Below are 20,679 nucleotides of genomic sequence, written 5' to 3'. Positions count from 1 at the left end.
TTGACCATCACCAAGATACCAGTAACATAGGTGTCAGTACAGGCAAGCTCCAGCAATGGGTAAAAATCACAAACAAAGTGATCCATCAAATTGGGACCACAGAAGGGTAACTGAAAGACAAGCAGAATTTGAATCATGGCATGTAGAAAGCCACCTACCCATGCCAGCAACACCAGAAGACCACATAGACGTTGGGTCACAATAGTCACATAGTGCAAGGACTTACAGATGGCTACATAGCGGTCATAGGCCATCACTGTGAGCAGGATGATCTCAGCACCACCAAAGAAATGTTCTGCAAATAGCTGAGTCATACACCCATTGAAAGAGATGGTTTTCTTCTCATATAAACAATCTGCAATGAGTTTCGGGACCACTGAGGTGGAATAGCAAGTGTCAATAAAAGAAAGAGAAGCCAGGAAAAAATACATAAGTAGGATTAGTGCCTGGCTACTAACAATGGTGGCCACAATGAACAGTTTTCACCACTACGGTGATGACATATATAATAAAGAACATAAGGAACAATATTTTTTGTACCTCTGGAATAGCTGAGAGCCCCAAAAGAATAAATTCTGTAACATTCCTTTGATGCCCCATGTATGTGACGTGGCCACTGACAACAGAGTTACCTGTAGCCTAAAGAAAGAAGTGTTATCATCTTCAGATCCATGGCCAGATGAAATTTCAACACAAACTAAATTTGTTTAGGGTTTCATTTCACCTACATTTAAAGGGTCACCTACATCCAGTGGCTTCCTGTTACATCAAAGGTCAAATTTCAAATCCTCTATTTGACTTTGAACGACCTTCATAACCTCATCTTTTCCTAACTTTCCAATTTCCTTACAATTTATGACCCTCCATGTACTTTGTAAACCAGTGAAACTGGCTTCCTTGCTATTCCTCACACAAGACACTCCGTCTCCCAATCAGAGAGTATTTACTAGCTATTTCCCATGCCTGTTACACTCTTCCACTTAACCTTCTCCTCTGGTTTATTTGGCTTCCTTCTAGTCACAGCTAGGTCCCACTTTCTACAAGAAGCCTTTACCAGCACTCCTTAATCTTAAAGTTTCCCCCTAAGAGCAACTCCAATTTATCTTTTATATATCTTATTTATACAGAGCTATGTTCCCAATTAAATGGTGAGCTCCTAGTGAGCAGGGACTGGATTTTGCCTCTTTTTGTATCCCCAGAATTTAGCATTGTGTCTGGCATATAGCAGGTGCTTAATAAATGCTAGATGACTATCTGTCCTGATGTTCTGAAGAAGACCATAGTTCTTGTACAGCAAAGTTCTCACCATATCATGTCTTCTCTTCTGCAAACTATCCCAGGCTTGAAAATTACCTGCCCTTGCCACACCATAAAAATATTTATTTCCTAAGCACTATCCTGGGCTCACAAAGGTATCAAGGGAAATAATTACAGGTGTATAGACCAAGATGTAGAAAAGACTCCAGAGTCTATGTAGTCTAATTCTGTCATTTTACAGATGAGAAAACTGAAATCCGTTTAGGTAAGGTGATTTCCCAAGTCATGCTGTTAGTCAGCATCAGAAGTGGGATTTGAAACTCTTTCCTCTGAAACCCTTGGTGCATATAAGTTTTTAATGATGAGAAAGCAGGTAGGGTAAGAGAGCAAACAATTTCAGCTATTCTCCAAAGATACAAATCATTCCAAAGTCCAAGGTCACTTTACTAAGTAATTGTGTAAAACTGCAAACTATTATAGTCATTCAATACAGGATGGATTTCTGAAGTGCCTACTGAGCACAGAGTAGAATAAGAATGTTGCTACTAATGATGATATAGATAACATAAATATGTTAAGTATAAAGATGAAAGAATAAAGAAGGAAACTGTTTCATTTTCATATTCATTTAGTATGAATAAGAAAATAGACTGTCAAGGACCACTCAGACAGGTAGCAAGAAAGCTAGGAAGAGTAAAAAGAGTTTCTCTAAACTCTTAGGGCAGTTTAGGTTTTAGTTGGTTAAAATTGCACAAAGATTTTTGAAACAAGTTTTATATGATGATTTCTTATTCTTTTCATTCTTTGATATATTTAGGTGATTTATCCATCTATCATCTCTCCTCTATCTGTCCAGTTATCATTTATCTATTACCTATATATTAATCATCTATCCCTCACCTATCCAGCTATCTGTATTTATCTATTATTTACCTACCTACCAATTAACTATCATTTGCTTCTATTTATCCATCTATCCATTTATCTTCAGCTATGTATCTGTCCTTCTTCCTCTTTCTGTCATTTATTTCTCTATTTATATCTCTATCTTTCTATCCATCACCTTCTCTAACCATATATCACCTATCTACTATGTATTTACAATTATCATCTATTACATATTTATCTTACCTCTTACTTTATCTATTTCTCTATCTCTATCTTGCTCTTAATTTATATCTCTATCTCTCTTTGTCTCTCTGTCTCTGCCTATCTGTATGTGTATATATGTGTATATATATATATATATATGTATATGTGCATATGTCTTACTCACTTAAAGAATTCCTAATGAGGAATTTTCTTTCCAATAAGATCAGGGTTGAAGCAAGGCTCAATTATTACTTTGTATAGTGCATGAAATGCTAACTATAGCCACGTGACAAGAAACAAGAAACGGAAGGAATAAACACAGACAAAAATGAAACAACCCTTATTGCAGATGATTTGGTAATATATTCAAAGAATAATAAAAAGTCAACTAAAATCAATCAAATAATAACATCAGCAAAGTAGTAGGGTATTTAAAAATATAAATTATCAGACCTTTTATATAATACCAATGAAGTCAAGTATGAAGGGATAGATGAAGTCCATTAAAATAACTATAGAATCTATAAAATATGTGGAAGAGTACCTACTAAGACATACTCACAATATATGAATAAAACTACAGAATACCATTTACATTAATAATTTCAGACATGAATACCTGCAGACATATTAATTAATTAATTCTGAGCCATGCCCAACCTTATGCAACTTAATTTATTTACTCAGTGTCATACCAAACCAAATTGCTAAAGTTTAGAGCTTGAAAAGAAAAAAAATGATGACAACACCTTTTTTGAGGAACAAATGGCCAATAATTTTAAGATAAATAATGAAAAAAAATGTGAAAAGGAAGGTAGGCTAGGAGTAGCAGATCTCAAATTATACTGTAAAGACATAATCATAAAAAGGATTTGTTATGGTTAACAAAAATGAAGAAGTGAACCAGATTAGGCTAACAATATACAAAAGCAAAATAATTTAGCAACATAGTATCCAATAAGCTCAAAAGACCAACAACTCCTGGGGGAAGAATACATATTTGATAAAATCTGCTTGAAAAAATGAAAAGCATCTTGGCAGAAATGAGCTTTAGGCCAAGATTTCGTACCACATAACAATATGAATTCCAAATGGATACGTGATTTTAATATTACCTGCCACACCATAAAGAAAGGAAGCAGAAAGGAAAATTTCTTTCAACTATGGATAGAGGAAGAGGTCATAAGCAAACAAGGGAAAGGGAGGATCACAAAAGATGTTGGACAAATTTTACTTAAATAAAATTGATGTTTTTACACAAAATTAACAGTTAAAATTGTATGGGGAAAAAGTTATATGGGGAAAAAATCTTTGTAACAATTTCTCTGATAAAGGTCTCATGATTGAGATATGAGGAACTGATTCAAATATATAAGGATAAGATTCATTCCCCAATAGAAAATTGACTAAAGTATATGAAAAGGCTCTTGTAAAAGAAATCTAAGTTTACAACTGGCATATAAAAATGTACTAAATCATAAATACTTAGAGAAATGTACATGAAATCAAATCTGAGTTTCTACTTCTTACTCATCAGATAGGCAAAAAAAAAAAGAAAATTGAAATTGACAGAGGTGCTGTGGAAAAAAGAGGCACACTAATCCACTGTTGGTAGAGTTTTGAATCGATTAAGATATTCTGGAAAGTCATTAACATGGACATGCATGCCTAAGCTTTGACTCAGTGATACTACTGCTAGGCATTTTAACCTAGCATGATGAGAACAGAAGGAACATCTGTAGGAAAGAGACAAGTAAGATAGTTTTGAAAGCAAATTGTTTTATACCTGGAAGGAGAAGTAAGTTATACATGGTTCAGTTTGGTGGCTACATGTACAATCCTCTTTTTCTGCTTTATATGTATGGAAATGCTTGCATCGATTGGCATTTCTTAGGGTCAAATTTTTTTTTTTTAATAAAAGTATTTGGAGTTTCAAAAAGAAAAAAAACATAATAAAGTTCACAAACATTGAAAAATCCAAATCTAGTCTCTCTTGCACATGATAACCATCCACATACTTCATATCTGTCATGTCCCCCATAAATCTGCATTCAATATCTCCTTTTCTTTCCACTAACCTTCTGATGGTGTAGACCATATTACTTGACCAGTCTAGACAACTCTCTCTAGATGTGTTTTGTTTTCTCTGTATCTTCCTAAAATGTAGTTACTCTAAGTCGAATCAGTATTGCTGGCATGGTCTGCCTACACCATAAAGGGGTGCAACATTCACCTCCTTCATTTTATACATTATGCCTTTTATATAGTCTAAGATAGCATTAGCTTTTTTCTTCTCAAATAGCACAATGCTTATAAGCAATTTCCAAAACTTAAAGTACTATACAAAGGCCATATTTATCTTTCTTGTAGTTTGCAATATCACTTATGTTGAAACAGATGATATTTTGAACACGTGTAGAAATTTACACTTATTTGTTTATTTCCATCTCATTGAGTCTCTCCCAACTTTCTACTCTGTTGAGGTCTTTTGGGATCCTAAATCTACCATTGTCCCAAAATGACGGCTAACCTTCCTAGATATGAGAAATCTGAAAATGTGATAAAATGTGTTTTTGTCCTTGTTGTTATTGTATCCCCAATACTTAACACAGTGCCTGTCCTACAGTAAGTGATTAATAAACGCACAATTTATGTTAGATTTTTTTCATCTGGGAATTTGATAAGGATGCCAATATGTGTTTGTCCAAGTAAGTGAAAAATCAATTGAATTCCACAATAATTTATTAGGCCACTACTTTAATTAAGGCTTAGTATAGGCTCTGGATATACCAAGACAAAAATAATGTAGTGTCTGTACGTGAGAAAAAATTTTATTGGATGAAAATTAATACACACATATAAGTAAGCATAAAATATATAGACAGTAAATAAAAGTTGGCTTTGCATTGTGGGGGACATACAACAGGCAGGGGCTTAGGAGAGACCACCTTCCAAGTTGACAATGAGTCAACATTGAATCTTTCTTGAATCTAAGTCTTCAAAAATTCTGAATCTGCCACACCGGGCTCTTCACTGTCTTGTCCTCAAGAATAGCAGGAGGGTTTCCACTTCTGGGAACCAAGATGGCGGAGTAAAAAGGTAGTCACTTTCACCTTCCCCTAATAACCTCTGAAAACCCAGAAAATATCACCCCAGAAAAAAACATGGAACAGCCGAACCAGAAGAAAGAGGGGTTGCAGCAATACAGCAACCCAGGTAGCTAGAGGGATTAACGGGAAAGGCCCCTCTTACCCTGGGGGAAGGGGAGCTGTATAGAACCGGGAGTCACCCAGCAAGCTAGTGGAAAGACACACTTTAGCACACCAAGAGGAGATTCCAGTGCCTTGGCATTCTACAGCAAATGGGTCTCCCAGTGCCTCAGCAAAAACAAGGGAAGCATCACTACAAAGGGCCCTAGGCAGATAAGCACCCTGCATCATTCATCTGAAAGGAGCTGAAGAAAGGAACCTAGAGGTGCCTGAAAGTTCCAACCTTGTGGATTCCATCCCAACACCAGGTAAGCTGTCAGAACCCTACAGCCTCCAACTGCCAATCAGGAGGAGATCCCAAAGTCCAGGCGGTTGAGCAGGCAAACACCAACAGCTGTACCTCTGAGTGCCTCAGTGAGGGTGGGGAACCAGGGGAAACCAGTTCAGAAAACCTTAAGGTGTTTTGGCATTCTAGAGCAAAGGAGTTTCCCAGTGCCTAAACAGAACTAAGGGAGGTAGCACTGCAAGAGGCCCCAGACAGATAAACATCCTGCAGCACCCATCTAAAAGGAGCTGAACAAAGCTAAAGGAAAAGAAAAGCAGGCAACCTAGATTTGCCTGAAAGTCCCAGCCTTGTTGATTCCAGCCCAATGCCAGGTAAGCTGCCAGAATCTTGCAGCCTCCAATTGCCAACATAAGAGGACCCAGCACACAAAGCCAGTGGCCAAGACCTAGGCTCCCAACACAAGAAGCTTGGGTCAGTGCCCTCTGCTCCCCAGCAGGAGAGCATAATCACTTTAAAGGCCAGGGAATAAAGAAACACTATGAGTAAAAAGAAACATACAATAGATTGATATAACGAGAAGAGTGAAGATCAAGACAGAAATTCTGAAGAGGACTACATTGTCATCAAACCCATATCTGCAACATCAAAAGGGAATATGAACTGGTCTGAAGCCCAAAAAGCCTTCTTAGAAGAGCTCAAGAAGGATTTTAAAAGTCAAATGAGAGAGGTAGAGGAGTCCTTTAAAAGTACAATTGGCCAATTGGAAAAAAAGTACACTGAAGAAAACAAATTCCTTAAAAATGTAATTGACCAATTGGAGAAAAAAGTACAAAATCTAAGAGAAGAAAACAGTATGTTAAAAATTAGAATTGAACCAATGGAAACTAATGACTCTATGAGAGAGCAAGAATCAGTCAAACAGAAACAAAAAAATGAAAAAATAGATGAAAACATAAAATACCTCATGGGTAAAACAACTGACCTGGAAAATTGATCCAGGAGAGACATTTTAAAAATCATAGGCCTACCTGAAAATCATGATGAAAAAAAGAGCCTGGAAAATATCCTTAAGGAAATCATAAAGGAAAACTGCCCTGAAGTCCTAGAATCTGAAGGTAAAATAACTTTAGAAAGAATCCACCACTCCCCGCCTGAAAGAGATCCCAAACTGAAAATGCCAAGGAATATAACTAGCTAAATTCCAAAATGACCAGATTAAAGAGAAATTACTGCAAGCAGCCAGAAAGACACAATTTAAATATCATGGAACCACAATCAGGATTACACAGGACCTTGCAGCCTCTAGATTAAAAGACCGTAGGCCATGGAACATGATATTTGGTAAGGCAAAGGAGCATGGAATTCAGCCAAGGATTAACTACCCAGCAAAAATGAGTGTGATTTTTCAGGGAAAAAGATGAATATTCAATGAAATAGGGGACTTCCAAACCTTCCTGATAAAAAGACCACAGCTCAACAAAAAATTTGATCTTCAAGTACAAGATTCAAGAGAGACATAAAAAGGTAAATGGGACAGAAAGATATAATATGTTGTTAATAAGGGCAAAATGTTTACATCCCTAAAAAGGAAGATGACAATTGCAACTCTTGAGAAATATATTGTTACTGTACCATGTTAAAGGAGTATACATAAAAGGGGTGGATATAAGTTGACTTTGATGTAATGATAAAAAAAATTAATCAAGTGGGTTAAATGGATCCAAGTAAGTGGATTAGTCTGAGTTAAGAAAATATACTGAGAAAGGAGGAGACAGACAAGGGTAAATTACATTAGAGGAAAAGACACAAAAATCTATTAGAGCAGAGGTAAATAAGGGAGGGGGATTATCCTTGTTTGAACCTTACTCTCATCAGATTTGGCTCAAGAAGGGAATAACATAATCAGTTAGGTATAGAAATCTAACCTGTACTATAGCAGTAGGAGGGAAAAGGGGAAAGAAAAGGGAGGGGGGATATAAAGGAGGGAAGAAGCAGGAAGTGTAAAGGGGAAGAAAAGGGAAAGGGGTAATAGAAGGGAGGTGGGACTGAAGGAGGCAGTGATCAAAAGCAAAACACTAGTGAGGGGGGGAAAGGAGAAAGGAGAAAGAAAAGCCTAAACGGGGGGGGAAAGGATGGAGAAAAAGACACAGATAGTAATCATAACTGTGAATATGAATGGTTTTACCTCTCCCATAAAACAGAAACATATAGCAGAGTGGATTAAAAACCATCATCCTAAGATATGTTGCTTACAGGAAACACATTTGAAAAAGAGTGACACATACAGGGTAAAGGTAAAAAGCTGGAGCAAAATATAGAATACTTCAGCTGAAGTAAAAAAAGCAGGGGTAGCAATCCTGAACTCAGACAAAGCAAAAGCAAAAATAGATCTTATTAAAAGAGACAAGGAAGGAAACTACATCCTGCTAAAAGGCACCACAGACAATGAAGTAGCATCATTACTAAACACATATGCACCAAATGGTATAGCATCCAGATTCTTAAAGAAGAAGTTCAGGGAGTTACAGGAAGAAATAGAGAGCAAAACTATACTAGTGGGGTACCTCAACCTCCCCCTCTCTGAACTAGATAAATCTAACCACAAAATAAACAAGAAAGAAGTTAAGCAGGTAAATAGAACATTAGAAAAGTTAGGTATAATAGACCTCTGGAGAAAACTGGAATATAGAAATAGAAAGGAATATACTTTTTTCTCGGTGCTACATGGCACATAAACAAAAATTGACCATGTACTAGGGCATAAAAACCTCACAATCCAATGCAGAAAGGCAGAAATATTAAATGCATCCTTTTCAGATCATGATGCAATAAAAATTATATGTAATAAAGGGTCATAGAACTGTAGAATAAAAAATAATTGGAAACTAAATAATCTAATCCTAAAAAATGATTGGGTCAAACAATAAACCATAGAAACAATCAATAATTTCTTTCAAGACAATGACAATAATGAGACAACATACTAAAACTTATGGGATGCAACAAAAGCAGTTCTTAGGGGAAGTTTTATATTTCTAAATGCTTACATACATAAAATAGAAAAAGAGGAGGTCAATGAATTGCGCACACAACTAAAAAAACTAGAAAAAGAGCAAATTAAAAATCCTCAATTAAACACCAAATTAGAAATATTGAAAACCAAAGGAAAAATTAATGAAATTGAAATTAAGAAAATTATTGAACTAATAAATAAAACTAAGATCTGGTTCCATGAAAAAAAAACAATAAAATAGATAAACCTTTGGTTAATATAATTAAAAAAAGAAAGAAGAAAACCAAGTTATTAGTATCAAGAATGAAAAGGGTGAAACTACCACCAAGGAAGAGGAAATTAATACAACAATTAGGAATTATTTTGCGCAACTATATGTCAACAAATTTGACAATCTTAGTGAAATGGATACATATTTACAAAAATATAATTTGCTCAGATTAACAGAAGAGGAAGTAAAATACTTAAATCACCTCATCTCATAAAAAGAAAATGAACAAACCATTGATGAACTCCCTAGGAAAAAATCTCCAGGGCCAGATGGATTTACATGAAATTCTATCAAACATTTAAGGAACAATTAATTCCAATACTATATAGACTATTTGGGAAAATAGATAAAGAAAGAATCTTACAAAATTCTTTTTATGATAATATGGTGCTGATATCTAAACCAGGAAGAGTCAAACCAGAGAAAGAAAATTATAGAGCAATTTCTCTAATGAATAGAGATGGAAAAATTTTAAACAAAATAATAGAAAATAAATTACAGCAACTTATCACAAGAATAATACACTATGACCAGGTAGGATTTATACTAGGAACGCAGGGCTGGTTCAATATAAGGAAAACTATCAGCATAATTCATCATATCAACACCAAAACTAACAGAAACCACATGATTATCTCAATAGATGCAGAAAAAGCTTTTGACAAAATACAACACCCATGCCTATTAAAAACACTAGAGAGGATAGGCATGAATGGAATCTTACATAAAATAATAAATAGCATTTATCTAAAACCTTCAGCAAGCATAATATGTCATGGGGACAAGCTAGAAGCATTTCCAACAAGATCGGGGGTGAAACAAGGATGTCCATTATCACCACTGTTGTACACTATTTTACTGGAAACGTTAGCTTTAGCAAGAAGAGAAGAAAAAGACATTGAAGGCATTAGAATAGGCAAAGAGGAAACTAAGCTATCACTCTTTGTAGATGACATGATGTTATACTTAGAGAATCCCAGAGAATCAAGTAAAAAACTACTCGAAATAATAAACAAATTTAGCAAAGTTGCAGGCTATAAAATAAACCCACATAAATCATTGGCATTTCTATATATTACCTACAAAGCTGAACAGCAAGAGATAGAAAGAGAAATTCCACTTAAACTTACTGTAGACATTATAAAATATTTAGAAGTCTACCTCCCAAAACAAACCTAGGAACTCAATGAACACAATTACAAAAACTTTTCATGCAAATAAAATCAGATCTAAATAATTGGAAAAACATCAGTTGCTTATGGGTAGGCCAAGCTAATATAATAAAAATGACAATTCTACCTAAGCTAATTTACTATTCAGTGCCATACCAATCAAACTACCAAAAAAAAAAAGATTTTATAGAGTTAGAAAAAATAATAACAAGATTCATTTGGAAGAACAAAAGTTCCAGAATATCAAGGGAATTAATGAAAAGAAATACAGGGGAAGGTGGCCTAGCCATTCTATATCTCAAATTGTATTACAAAGCAGCAATCATCAAAACTGCTTGGTACTGGCTAAGAAATAGAGTGGTGGATCAATGGAATAGGTTCAATATGCAAGACATACTAGTCAATGACTATAGTAATCTATTATTTAATAAACCTAGAGACCCCAGCTTCTGGGATGAGAACCTACTCTTTGAAAAACATTGCTTGGAAAACTGGAAAAGAGTATGGCAGAAACTAGGCATAGACCAAAATCTCACACCATATACCAAAATAAAGTCTAAATGGGTTCATGATTTAGATATAAAGGCTGATACTGTAAGCAATGTGGGAGAGCAAGGAATAGTTTACCTGTCAGATCCATGGAGAACAGAAGAATTCATGACCAAACAGGAGATAGAGAACATTACAAAAGCAAAATAGATAATTTTGATTACACTAAATTGATAACTTTTTGCCCAAACAAAGCCAATACAACTAAGATTAGAAGGAAGGTAAAAAATTGGGAAAGAATTTTTACAACCAGTCTCTCTGATAAGGGCCTCATTTCTAAAATATATAGAGAATTAAGTCAAATTTATAAGAATACAAGCCATTCCCCAATTGATAAGTTGTCAAAGGATATGAACAGACAGTTCTCAGATGAAAAAATTAAAGCCATCTATAGTCATATGAAAAAATGCTCTAAATCACTATTGATTAAAGAAATGCAAATCAAAACAACTCCGAGGTACTGCATCATACCTATCAGAATAGCCAACATGACAAAACAGGAAAATGATAAATGTTGGAGAAGATGTGGGAAAATTGGAACACTAATGCATTGTTGGTGGAGTTGTGAAATGATCCAACCATTTTGGAGAGCAATTTGGAACTATGCCCAAAGGGCTATAAATATGTGCATACCCTTTGATCCAGCAATAGCACTTCTAGGGCTATATCCCAAAGAGATCACACAAAGGGGAAAAGGACATACACATGTACAAAAATATTCATAGCAGCTCTTTTTGTGGTGGCAAAGAATTGGAAATTGAGAGGATGCCCATCAACTGGGCATTGATTGAGCAAGTTGTGGTATATGAATGTGATGGAATACCACTGTGCTATAAGAAATGGTGAACAGACTGACTTCAGAAAAACCTGGAAAGACTTGTATGGTCTGATGCTGAGTGAAGTGAGCAGAACCAAGAGAACACTGTACACAATTTATAGCCACATTGCATGATGACTAATATTGATAAACTTAACCTTTCCTAGCAATGCAAGGATCTAAGACATCTCCAGAGGCCTTGTGATGGAAAATGCTATCCATACCCAAAGAAAGAACTATGGGAGCCAAATTGCTAAGTTTTTTTTCTCTTCTGTTGACTTTGGTTTCCTCTTTCTGATGGTTCCTCCTATTGGTTTTAATTTCTACTTACAACATCTCTAATGTGAAAATATGTTTAATATGAATGTAAAATAAAAGATTAGCAGGAGGGAGCCTGTCAAAGAGACTACTTAAACCTCAAGAAATGATTACTACAACATTTCCCTACTTACCATTGAACTAGAAACTCAAGTGTATGTGTCCTCAGAGCTAAGAATCAGAGAGGGACAGGATCAGATACAATTTGAGTAAATAGGTAACTTGGGAGTTCTGAGTAAATTTTTACAAAGAATAACAATAATATTCAGGATAATAAGAACATCATTTTTACTTTATGATTTACTATCCTGACAATGGCCATGAGAATTAGAGCATGCCAATATGCTTATTTGCATGTTATTTGCATGAGGAGATCAAAGTTCATCCAGGAAAAGTGACTTGCCTAAAGTTTCACAGTGACCTCCAATTCCATCCCACATCTTCTAATACCAAGTTCAGTACTTTTTTACTGCCTTATGTTGTGGAAAACTCTTCAATAATCCACATCTCTTTCATGTTCAGTATCACATTTGATCTTCACCAAAACCTTTTGATTGTTTTTAAGTCTGAAATTATTACACCCATTTCAAAGAAGAATAAATTGAGATTTGGAGATGTTCAGTGACATGGCCAATGTCACTTCACTAAGAGATGGGAGAAGTAGGACTAGAAGCCAACTTTTGTCAATGGCCTCGCCTGAGTCCCTTCCTACCTCACTTTGCTAACAACAAACTAAGAATGACAAAGTACCCATGAGAAAAAAAAAATTTCCAATTGTCAGAGCAGAATTTAATGGTTTGTTTTGATCATGAGTTGGCAGCAGAGCTGTCAAGTATTTCCAAGGGAGCACCATTTCCCAAGGGCAGCAGGGCTTCCAGGTCTGCATCATGTCCTTGTCTTCCATCACTTCAGCTACTGATGTTGAAACATGCCACTGTAGGACTCAGTGCTGGGGAATTACCTGGTGGATCAAAATCCTTGATTGATTCACTCACTCATACTTTCTTTTGTGCTTCCTGAGGCTGAACTGAATGGAGGTTAGGAGTAGGCATCACTAACTCTACTGCCATCCATGCCACAGCAATGGCCAGGAGTGACTTCTCTGCCACTAGGAACCTTTGAACTCTTTGCCCCAATAACTAGTGAAGAGTTTCTCCAATCCAATTCTATGCTTCCTAGGCTTGGGATAAGGCCAAACTTTGAATATAAAGTTCATGGCTAACTCTCCTTTCTGGAGTGTTGGTCACCTTTCTCCATCATCAAGCCAGCTAGGTTCTAGGATATCCAATCCCAAGAATGTGGTACAGTGTAGACATCAAAATGGTATAGTGGAAGCATTGCTGGATGTGGAGATAGGAAAACTTGTCTGTAAAAACCTTCAGAATCTCAGACAGTGACTCATTTTCCCCATGGGTAAGTCACTTCACTTTGATTTCCTTATCCACAAACTGTTAGTAATTACACCTATGGTACTTATTTCATAGGGCTGTCTTAGGGCTCAAATGAGATCATGTATGCAAGTCGTGTTCAAACATCCAAGGGCTCTATAAACACCTCCTATCATCCACTACTTGTGGCTTTTCAAGTTCATCATCCTTCAGTAAATGAAGGAGTGATTTGAGGGATGGGTGATTGTGTAGTCCAAATGAACACCTAATTTAATAATGTTGGTTAATTATTTGATTCATTAATATTAGTTAATTAATACTAATAATGTTGAAGATGCATTGTGTGCAAGACACTGCAGTAAAACACTTTAGGGAGCAGTTTGATAAGAAAATTTAGGTGAGAAAGAGTCCTTGCCCTAAATGATAATAGTTCACATTTATATAACATTTGGAAAGAGCTTCAATTTTCTCATTTGAATGTTCCAACAACTGGTTGAAATAAATACCATCATTATTATGTCCTTCCCCTTTTTACAGATAAGTAACCTGAAGCTGATTGACTTTAGTGATTTGTCCTGACATACATAATTAATAAATGTCTAAGGTGGGATTTAAATCCACATCCTTTTGATGTTTTTGTACTTTATAGTGTAGTAACACCTCTACCATCTTTTCTCTGTTTTTGTATTTCTTGGAGCACCTACTCACCCATTATCATGCACTGTCTTGCACTGATGATGGTAAGTCTCATATTTATAGCACTTAATTCTTGAAACTTTCCTTACAATAATTGTGTAAACTCTATACCCTAAGAAATATTATTCCCATTTTCCACATGAGCAGACAGGGGTGCAAAAGGATTGATTAACTTCCATGAAATCACAGAAGAAATTAGTGAATGCCCAAGCAATACTAGAACCCAAGTCTTCAGACTCCTAATCAATTATCTTTTCAAGAGAGTGCTGTTCATCAACACCTGGGCATTTCAGAGCAGAAAACAAATCACTTTGTCAGCCCCAGAGAACAAGAAGGGTTCTCTCTGGATGTGGGAACTCAAGAAGACCCAACCTTGAATACAATTGTGAAAAGGATTGTCATAGATTATGTCTATGTGTATTTGATTCCATAATATCAATGATAAAAATGGCATGGGTGCCATGTATGAGACAAACGATACTAGAAATCATGAGTCTAAGTTGGTTGTTTGTTTTCTACTTAATATATCTCCTATTATATGAAAGGAAAATCTTTCATTGTTGTTAATTGTAAAAATTGATTTTTTTCTACTCCTCTAAAAGTCTATGAGATTAAGTTTTATATATCTATTTTATCCTTACCTACTAGTTTCATATTAACCACATCAGAAAAAAAGTCCTTTCACAGTAGTGCTATGAAGACTAATGGATATCTTTAAAATTAATACAGGTTAAAAGTGTCATAGAATCATTGATGCAGAGATTGAAAAGATCTCTCTTTCCATCTTATTTAATATATTTCCTTTATTAATGAGCAAACTGAAGTCTGTGATATTCTAGGAGTAAGACATTAAAGGATTTGTGGAAGATAAAACAGGTAATAGCAGTAGTGTTAATTAAAACAATAATAGATAACTCTTTTATCTAGTTTTAAGGTTTTCAAAGCACTTTATGGAATTATCTCCCTCTATTCTCAGAACAGCCCAGTGATATAGGTACCTTTATTTTATCCTTTTTTGACTTATGAGCGAATTGAGACTCTGAGGTGTGGTGACTTCTCCATGGTCACAGTGATTTAGGAGACACATTTTTACATAAAATGAGAAATAAACTTTTTCTGTCTCTGCATACCTCTGACAAACATACATACATATGTGTGTGTGTCTATGTCTGTGTGTGCCTGGGTTGAACAAGGGATCAACTAGCCCTTACCTCAAGACTTTAAGTGAGAAGAAATCCAGTACATGTTAAGACAGCCCCTTTCACTTCTAAATAGCAAGGTTTTTGGAATCTTTTCCTTACTTCACATTGGTTTGTTTTTTCTTACCTTCTAACCTTTCCTCCTGGCTTTTTCCTTTTAGTACAAATAAAACTAACCAAATCCTTCCTCCCTATGTCAGTCCCACAGATACTTGAAGATAATGTTAATCCCAACTCCTACTCTGACACCCATGTTTTGTATTTCCTACACCAAACACTCTTGGTTCCTTCCACCAATCCCCAATAACGAAAGATTTCAAAGTCCTTCTCCATGCTGGTTGAACTCCTCTGGAGAATCTCTAGCCTGTCAATGTCCCTCCTAAAGAGTGGTACCCACAACTGAATGTATTGCTCCAAATGTAGACTAGAGAGGACCACCTCTGTATGCCTGGATACTGTGTCTCTTTATGCAGTGTTAAGGTCAAATTGGTTTTCTTGTTAGCCATTTATGTCACAAGATTGTTGTGGGGATCAAATGATCCAATCTATTCAAAGTACTTTGCAAACTATGGAGAGGCAACTCTGGTAAAATGGATAGTGCACTGGGAATGGAGTCAAGAAGTCCTGATTTCAGATCCAGTCACAGATACTTAAGGTATGACCCTGGGCAAGTCATTCAACCCCTATTTACCTCTCTTTACTCAACTTTAAAATTGTGGTAATAACAGTACCTACTTCACATGGTTGTTGTGAGAATCAAATAAGATAATATTTACGAAATGTAGTACAGTGGTTGGCATATAACAGATGCTATATAAATGATTTTTTCTCTTCTTTCCATTAATATTTGTACTAGTTCTTAGTTGACACTTTGGTATCAACTCTTAGTTGTTCTGTTCTTCTCAACTCAAAGATCATTTTCTTTGTCAGAGAAAATAGAAGCAAAACACAAATTGAGCAGTTCTGCCTTTGCTTGGCATTCATTGTACTTGTCCCATCAGCTGTCAGAATCAGTCCAATTCTTACGTGATTATCCTTTGTTTCCCCAAATAGTCAATTTTGCATTAAAAATACAAACCTTTTAAAGTGTTTAGCTTTCTGGGCTTCCCTCAGTTCAAACTGCATGCTGACACTCCTTCAACTCTATTACTATAAGATAGGATCTGCTTTTGCATTTCTTCTTGGTTATCTCTCATTTTGTTCTTTTCTGCAAACTTATTTTTCATATTTAAGTCTGCCTAATTGTCAATTTTTCTTCTCACATCTTCAAAATTTTATTCTTGAGATCTTTCTTTCCTTTCAAGTTTAAATTCCCTACAGAATCATCCTGTATCCTTCCTATAAATTGCCTGGAACTTACTCTTCCCAAATCTAATATGAATGTCTGACAATTGCTAGTTTTCCTTCCTTTATTTATCTCAGACTTTAGGATGATGTAATTACTTTTCACCTACTCTTGTAACATTCCTATTTATTTTGATTCTACCTAATAATTCCCATAATTTATGAGAATCAAATGCAGGATAGAATTTTCTCATATTTGTTCCTTCATTTCACAATTTTGATGCATTAAAATATTATTTTCATAAAGAAATCAATAGCTTTTCTTTGTGGAGAGAGACAGAGATAAATAGATAGCTAACTGGATATGCAGATAGAAAGAGACAGGGAGAAGCAGGCAGACAAAGAAAAAGGGGAAAAAAGAGCCAGGAAGAGACACACAGAGACAAATATGCATAGATTCAGAGATATAGAGATAGACACAGAGAAACAGAGACAGAGAAAGTCATTGAGAGGCAGAAAGTCAGAATAAGAGAGAACATTCTGGCAAATGCCCAGATAATTGAAGACTCCCATCATTAATATACTGATAACAACATAAATGCTTTCCACCATGTTTTCCCACTTTGGTTCCTGGGTTTCTTTATATAAGTATATTTTCTCAGTTTAAAAATATTGTAATATCTTGTTATAACTTGTCCTATTTCATTTAAATAAGGGAAAACCTTTCCAGAACCATGTTCAAGTTATGAATCCCATTCCTCAAATCTAAACGGTACCTTGGCAGACAGATTTGTTCTCATGAGTTAGAGATTCTAATTCATCTTTCATGTGAGGCATAATTTCTTGGGGATCCCAATGTGCTACTAGACCTATAAATCCTTTACCTTTCATTCTTCCAGGTTAACCAGCTCTTCTCCTTTTCTACTCTTTCATGCCTTTTGACAGGCTTTGATAGAGGTGACTCCTGGTCACATGTCAGCTGAAGTAGATGACCTCTGAGTAACCATACTGACTTGAGATTTACTGCTTCTGTTTAATATAGATATATGTATGTATATATGTATATATATAAACATAAATATATTTAAGATACAAATTATTAAAATTAGCATGTGGCAGCCTACGTATGACTTCCTTAAAAACTTTTAGTAACTTATGGCAAGAGATAAGAAACAAAGTACTCTAAGACTAAGTGAGTGATTCATTCCTGTGGCAGGTCCTTCCAAGTTGTAAAGGGTTAAAGTGATGCCTGAGAATGCCTACATTGTTATCTGATGCCTAAAGGCCAATATAGCTTAGTTCAGGCATTGAAAGTTACCAATGGGGGCAGCTAGGTGGCACAGTGGATAGAGCTCCGGACCTGGATTCAGGAGGAACTGAGTTCAAAGGTGACCTCAGACACATAACACTTCCTAGCTGTGCGACTCTGGGCAAGTCACTTAATCCCAATTGCCTCACTAAAAAAAAATTACCAATGGACAATCAGTGAGTCAATAAACATTTATTAAGTGCCTACTATGTGTCCAGCACAATGCTAAGCAAAGAGAATACAAAGAAAGGTAAAATACAGTCCTTGCAGTCAAAGAGTCCATAATCTCTATGCAAATACCATGCAAATATCAGTTTACAAAAAAGCTATAGCCAAGATAAATGAGAGATGATCAAAAGATAAAAGGCACTGAAATTGGATCAATGGATCAAGAAAGGCCCCTTGTGGGTGAGATTTTAGCTCAAACTTGAAACAGACTAACCCCAAAACTGATGATTTCTGTGAGACCCAAAAAACCATATAGTGAATGAAAAGACAAATATCCCCGTTTGTAGCCACCTTCTGTTTTCACACAGTGGTGGAGAATTGAAAAAGGGACAGGCTGTGGAAGGAAACAAATTTAGAAGTCATACATTTGCACTTAAGTGTTCTACCAGTGGTCTTTTGGACAGATGATTCTCACAACTATGTAACTTGTATCCAGTGCCAACTCTTCCTACTCAGGAACTAGTGACTACTGTCTATTGCATAAACCTTAAAGATGCAATGGATTACAAGAGTAAGCAGAATCCCAATGAACTCTTGGCCAACTTTTTTTGATCCTCTTCTCCCTTCCTGTAGCTTTTTAACTTTCATTTTATTTGGTCCCTCCCTCTTCTCCTTTATTCTTCTTTTCTCTCTTCTTTATCAGAATGAAGCATATTCATAAGCAAAGATCTAGTTCTCCAACTCTGGCCAACAGTAATCCCCCCTCTTATGCTGATTTTTGCCAGAGAATAAGGTATTTCCCTTTCCTGAAGTGGGAAATGTCACTTTGGGGATGGTTAAATTTGTAGTAGATTAAACAAAGTGAGCAGTAATACATGAGTGACTCTCTCTTTTTATGAGAAAATAGTTGAGTGGATTCTGGGGACCTGGAATAACTGCTGTGACAACTATTTAGACATTCTTTTTTCCTTAATTGCTTATTTCTATCCCCCACAGAAGATAGGTCTCTGACTATGCTTTATGTCTTGGAGTCATTCATCATGCAGAGTGGATTTTTCTAATGGTTACTCTTTTGTTGCAGGTAAGTGGCATCACCCTCAAATGACGTCCATGGAGAACAGATCTGAAGTGAATGAGTTCATCCTTACAGGATTAACAGATGCCCCAGAGCTTCAGGTTCCTCTCTTCATAATGTTCACTCTCATCTACCTCATCACCCTGGTAGGGAACCTAGGGATAGTAGCTCTGATCTCCAGCGAATCCTGCCTTCACACCCCCATGTACTTTTTCCTCAGTAACCTCTCTCTGGCAGATTTTGGCTACTCCTCAGCTATTACTCCCAAGGTGATGGCTGGACTCCTCACAGGTGACAAAGTCATCTCCTATAATGGATGTGCTACACAGTTTTTCTTCTTTGCGACTTTCGTTACTACTGAAAGTTTCCTCTTAGCCTCCATGGCCTATGATCGCCATGCTGCTATTTGTAAACCCTTATATTATACCACTACCATGACATCAACTGTATGTGCACACCTGGCCAGTGGTGCTTACATCTGTGGCTTTCTGGCCGCCTCCATAGTCATAGGAAACATGTTTAGCCTTTCCTTCTGTAGGTCCAACATAGTCCATCACTTTTTCTGTGATATTGCCCCTCTCCTAGTTCTCTCTTGCTCTGACACTCACATGGTTGAGTTAGTATTCTTTATCTTAGGGTCGTTCACTACCTTTTTCCCATTTCTTGTCATCTTTACCTCTTACTTGTTAATCTTCCTCACCATCCTGAAGATCCATTCTACTGAAGGCCGCCAGAAAACCTTCTCTACCTGTGCTTCCCATCTTACAGCAGTGTCCATATTTTATGGGACAATCATCTTCATGTACTTCCAACCCAGCTCAAGCCATTCAATGGACACTGACAAAATAGCGTCAGTGTTCTACACCATGGTCATCCCTATGTTGAACCCTCTGGTCTATAGTCTTAGAAACAAAGACGTCAAGAATGCTTTTAGGAAAGCTGTGAGGGGACGACGACTTCAATTAAATCATCTTTTTTCTTAGAGAGAAAATCCAATCTGTACCTATCCCACTCTTGGATCCTGCCCCCAAATCAGGCTACTTTTCTTATGATAGAGAAGTATAATCCAAACTTTTTTCAAAGGTAATTAGTATGTAGTAGAAAATGTCATAGATTTGGAGTTAGGAGAGACTTGAATTTATATTGTCTTAGACATTTTCAAGTTGTATAGCTCTAGGCAAGTCCCACTCTCAGTTTCCTCATATTTAAAGGGCCTTAACAGTATCCCCTGCCTTAGAAGATTATTATTTGGAATGAATAATACATGTGTATTGTCTTCTTCTTGTTGTTGTGTCTGGTTCTTTGTGAGGCAAACAGGGTCAAGAGACTTGCCCAGGATCATACATCTAGTAAGTGACTGAGGTTTTATCTGAATTCATGAAGGTGATGCCTCTTGATTCCAAGTCCAGTGCTCTATCCATGGCACCATCTAGAGGTGTGTGCACATTCTTCCCCCACCCCAACAAACACACATCTAAGTCCAAGACTGTAATTGTAGCAATTTTCCTAGAAAAAGGAAGATCAGCTACATAATTTTTTAATAGTTTATGACTTCAAGAGCAAAGCCACTTAGTTG

General features: G+C 36.2%; 2 protein-coding genes across 2 annotated transcripts in view; one reads left to right on the top strand and one right to left on the bottom strand.

Moving 5' to 3' along the window:
• Positions 1-600, bottom strand: part of LOC114041005 (olfactory receptor 4C3-like) — a 1,354-nt gene extending 754 nt beyond the window's left edge. The window contains 2 exon segments of the mRNA XM_027859218.1: positions 25-482; positions 484-600. Coding sequence (XP_027715019.1) covers positions 25-482; positions 484-600 — 575 coding nt within the window.
• Positions 601-19,129: 18,529 nt separating this feature from the next.
• Positions 19,130-20,086, top strand: LOC114041004 (olfactory receptor 5B2-like). The gene has a single exon (XM_027859217.1). It carries the CDS (start codon positions 19,130-19,132, stop codon positions 20,084-20,086), a length of 957 nt encoding a protein of 318 aa, XP_027715018.1.
• Positions 20,087-20,679: the final 593 nt, after the last annotated feature.

Source organism: Vombatus ursinus, unplaced genomic scaffold (assembly GCF_900497805.2).
Source record: "Vombatus ursinus unplaced genomic scaffold, bare-nosed wombat genome assembly UNPS02014163.1, whole genome shotgun sequence".
NCBI classification, from domain to species: domain Eukaryota; kingdom Metazoa; phylum Chordata; class Mammalia; order Diprotodontia; family Vombatidae; genus Vombatus; species Vombatus ursinus.
The sequence above is the reverse complement of the archived record's forward strand: the minus strand, read 5'-3'. Positions and strand labels throughout refer to the sequence as shown.

Bases quoted from the DNA above. Each gene is read 5' to 3' on its own strand.
- LOC114041004 (XM_027859217.1), top strand. From the start codon at position 19,130: ATGACGTCCATGGAGAACAGATCTGAAGTGAATGAGTTCATCCTTACA.